General features: G+C 37.9%; 1 protein-coding gene across 1 annotated transcript; it reads left to right on the forward strand.

Annotated features, from left to right (window-relative positions):
* The first annotated feature begins 1,877 nt into the window (after positions 1–1,877).
* Positions 1,878–2,885, forward strand: LOC149445488 (general transcription factor II-I repeat domain-containing protein 2A-like). Its single transcript, XM_089653781.1, has one exon. It carries the CDS (start codon positions 1,878–1,880, stop codon positions 2,883–2,885), a length of 1,008 nt encoding a protein of 335 aa, XP_089509907.1.
* The last annotated feature ends 230 nt before the right edge of the window (positions 2,886–3,115 follow it).

The raw sequence follows: 3,115 nt of genomic DNA on the forward strand, positions 1-3,115 counted from the left end.
ACCAGTGCGTCATCCACAGATCCCCCATAACAGTGTGTCATCCACAGATAAATACCAGTGCGCCATCCACAGATAAATACCAGTGCGTCATCCACAGATCCCCCATTACAGTGCGTCATCCACAGATAAATACCAGTGCGCCATCCACAGATAAATACCAGTGCATCATCCACAGATCCCCCATAACAGTGTGTCATCCACAGATAAATACCAGTGCGCCATCCACAGATAAATACCAGTGCGTCATCCACAGATCCCCCATTACAGTGCGTCATCCACAGATCCCCCATTACAGTGCGTCATCCACAGATAAATACCAGTGCGCCATCCACAGATAAATACCAGTGCATCATCCACAGATCCCCCATAACAGTGTGTCATCCACAGATAAATACCAGTGCGCCATCCACAGATAAATACCAGTGCGTCATCCACAGATCCCCCATTACAGTGCGTCATCCACAGATAAATACCAGTGCGCCATCCACAGATAAATACCAGTGCGTCATCCACAGATCCCCCATAACAGTGCATCATCCACAGATAAATACCAGTGCGTCATCCACAGATAAATACCAGTGCGTCATCCACAGATAAATACCAGTGCATCATCCACAGATAAATACCAGTGCGTCATCCACAGATAAATACCAGTGCGTCATCCACAGATAAATAACAGTGCGTCATCCACAGATCCCCCATAACAGTGCATCATCCACAGATAAATAACAGTGCATCATCCACAGATAAATACCAGTGCGTCATCCACAGATAAATACCAGTGCATCATCCACAGATAAATACCAGTGCATCATCCACAGATAAATACCAGTGCGTCATCCACAGATAAATAACAGTGTGTCATCCAATATTACTTCTTTTATGTGATTAAGGATGCCGGTTTGGTGTTGGTGGCTTTATTTTAAAATGAAACATTTTTATAGGTGCCCTGTTTGACATGGCTACAAAGAAAAAACAACGAAAAACGGAAGACGAAAACCGTGAATTTAAAGTGGAATGGACCGAGACTTTCGCGTTTCAGAACGTAAATGGCTTTCCGACCTGTCTTATTTGTAAAGAAAAATTGGCGCATAACAAAAAATCTAATTTGGAGAGACACTTTACAACAAAACACTTGTCCTTTAGTAATAAATATCCTGTTGGTGATGCAAGGAAGAAAGCAGTTGAGGAACTTCTGAAGAGTCAAGAAAAATCAAGTTCTGCATTTAATCAGCGGGTGCAGTCTTCCAACTATGTTAATTTTGCAAGTTTTGCGGTTAGTCAAGAGATTGCTAAGAGAGGCAAACCATATACAGATGGCGAATACATAAAACGTTGTTTTATAAGTGCATCAGAAGAGTTATTCAGGGATTTTAAGAACAAAGAAGAAATTCTAAAAAAAATTAGAGTTGCCATTGTCTGCTAAAACAGTGAAGGATAGAACAGCCAAAATGTCTTCCAATATAACCAACCAACAAGTTGATGATCTTAAAGTGGTTTCAGCTTTATCAATAGCAGTTGACGAGTCTTGTGACTTAAATGATACAGCTCAAGTTTCACTTTTTGTAAGATTTATGTCAGCTACAGGTCCTAAAGAAGAACTTTTAGGATTATTGCCACTGAAAGGTCAAACACGTGGAGAGGATATAGCAAATGCTGTAATTGGTTGCATTGAAAAATATAATATTCCACTTGATAAAATCGTCTCAATTGCAACAGACGGGGCAAAAAGTATGACCGGCGTATGATTTGTTGCTATTATGAAAGAAAAAATTAGTCACGAGATACTTACATACCATTGCATCATAAATCAAGAAGCACTTTGTGCGCAGACATTTCCAGAAGAAATGTGCAAAGTTATGGAATTGGTGACTAAGATGATCAACTCCATTGTAGCTAAAGCTCTTCATCATCGCCAATTTAAAGAATTTTTAGTTGAAATTGAGAGTGAGTACGCAGATCTTCTGCTGCATAACAAGGTACGTTGGTTATCAAGAGGAAACGTTTTGAAACGTTTTGCTTCCTTATTATCAGAAATCAAAGCATTTTTCCTCGAGAAGGGTGTTCACTATCCAGAATTAACAAATGATCAGTGGACCCAAAAACTGTATTTCATGGTGGATGTTACTTCCCATCTAAATCAGCTTAATCATAAACTACAGGGGAAAGGAAACACAATTTTTTCGATGTTAGAAGAAGTTATTTCGTTTGAAAACAAATTATCTGTTTTTGCTCAAGATTTTGACAGAGAAACTTTGATTCACTTTCCAAGCCTGTTGAAACATCGCCAAGAAAATAATTCTGATATTGACATTACCTATTTTAAAACAGCACTTTTAAATATGAGGGAAGCTTTTCTCAAGAGGTTTCAGGAATTCAGAAACAGCAAAGCGACGTTGGCCTTTGTTAAAAAACCTCTGGATGCCACTGTAACGGAATTAAATTTTTCTCCCTTTAATATCGACATTGGCAACTTTGAAATGCAATTGCTGGATTTAAAAAACAAAGAACTGTGGAGCTCGAAATTTGAACGTCTTTGTGCTGATTTAGAAAGATTGGAGAAAAACAAATGTGAACTTAGTTCACAGAACAAGTGGTCTGCTTTGAAAGACCTGGAGAAGGAAGATATTTTGATTTTTAACACCTGGAATAGTATTCCTGACTCATATAATCAACTAAAAAAGCTAGCGTTTGCTGTTCTTTCCTTGTTCGGGTCTACATATTTATGCGAACAATCATTTTCAAGCATGAACCTTATCAAGAGTAAATCGAGAAATCGTCTCATCGATGAGAACCTGGAATCATGCCTAAAATTAAAAACAACAACATACAAACCTGACTTACTCAAACTATCCAAGGAAATGCAAGGCCAATGTTCACATTAGTGATGTTTGTCAGTCATTGTCAGGATGTCATTTTCTCTACATTGTAAGGCAAATTTTACGGAATTTAACGATAAATAATATCGTTCTAAAGTTTTTGTTTTATTAGTTGTGTTATTTGTATCCTCCCGACCTATGTGGATACTTGTATGCAGAATATTCTCAATAAAAACTTATTGAAACTAAAAACAGTGTACCATCCTATGTATTTTCAGTTTTAAAAATGTGGCTCT

Source organism: Staurois parvus, unplaced genomic scaffold (genome assembly GCF_062004578.1).
Source record: "Staurois parvus isolate SC_StPar_1 unplaced genomic scaffold, SC_StPar_1.0 ptg000720l, whole genome shotgun sequence".
Classification (NCBI taxonomy): Eukaryota; Metazoa; Chordata; class Amphibia; order Anura; family Ranidae; genus Staurois; species Staurois parvus.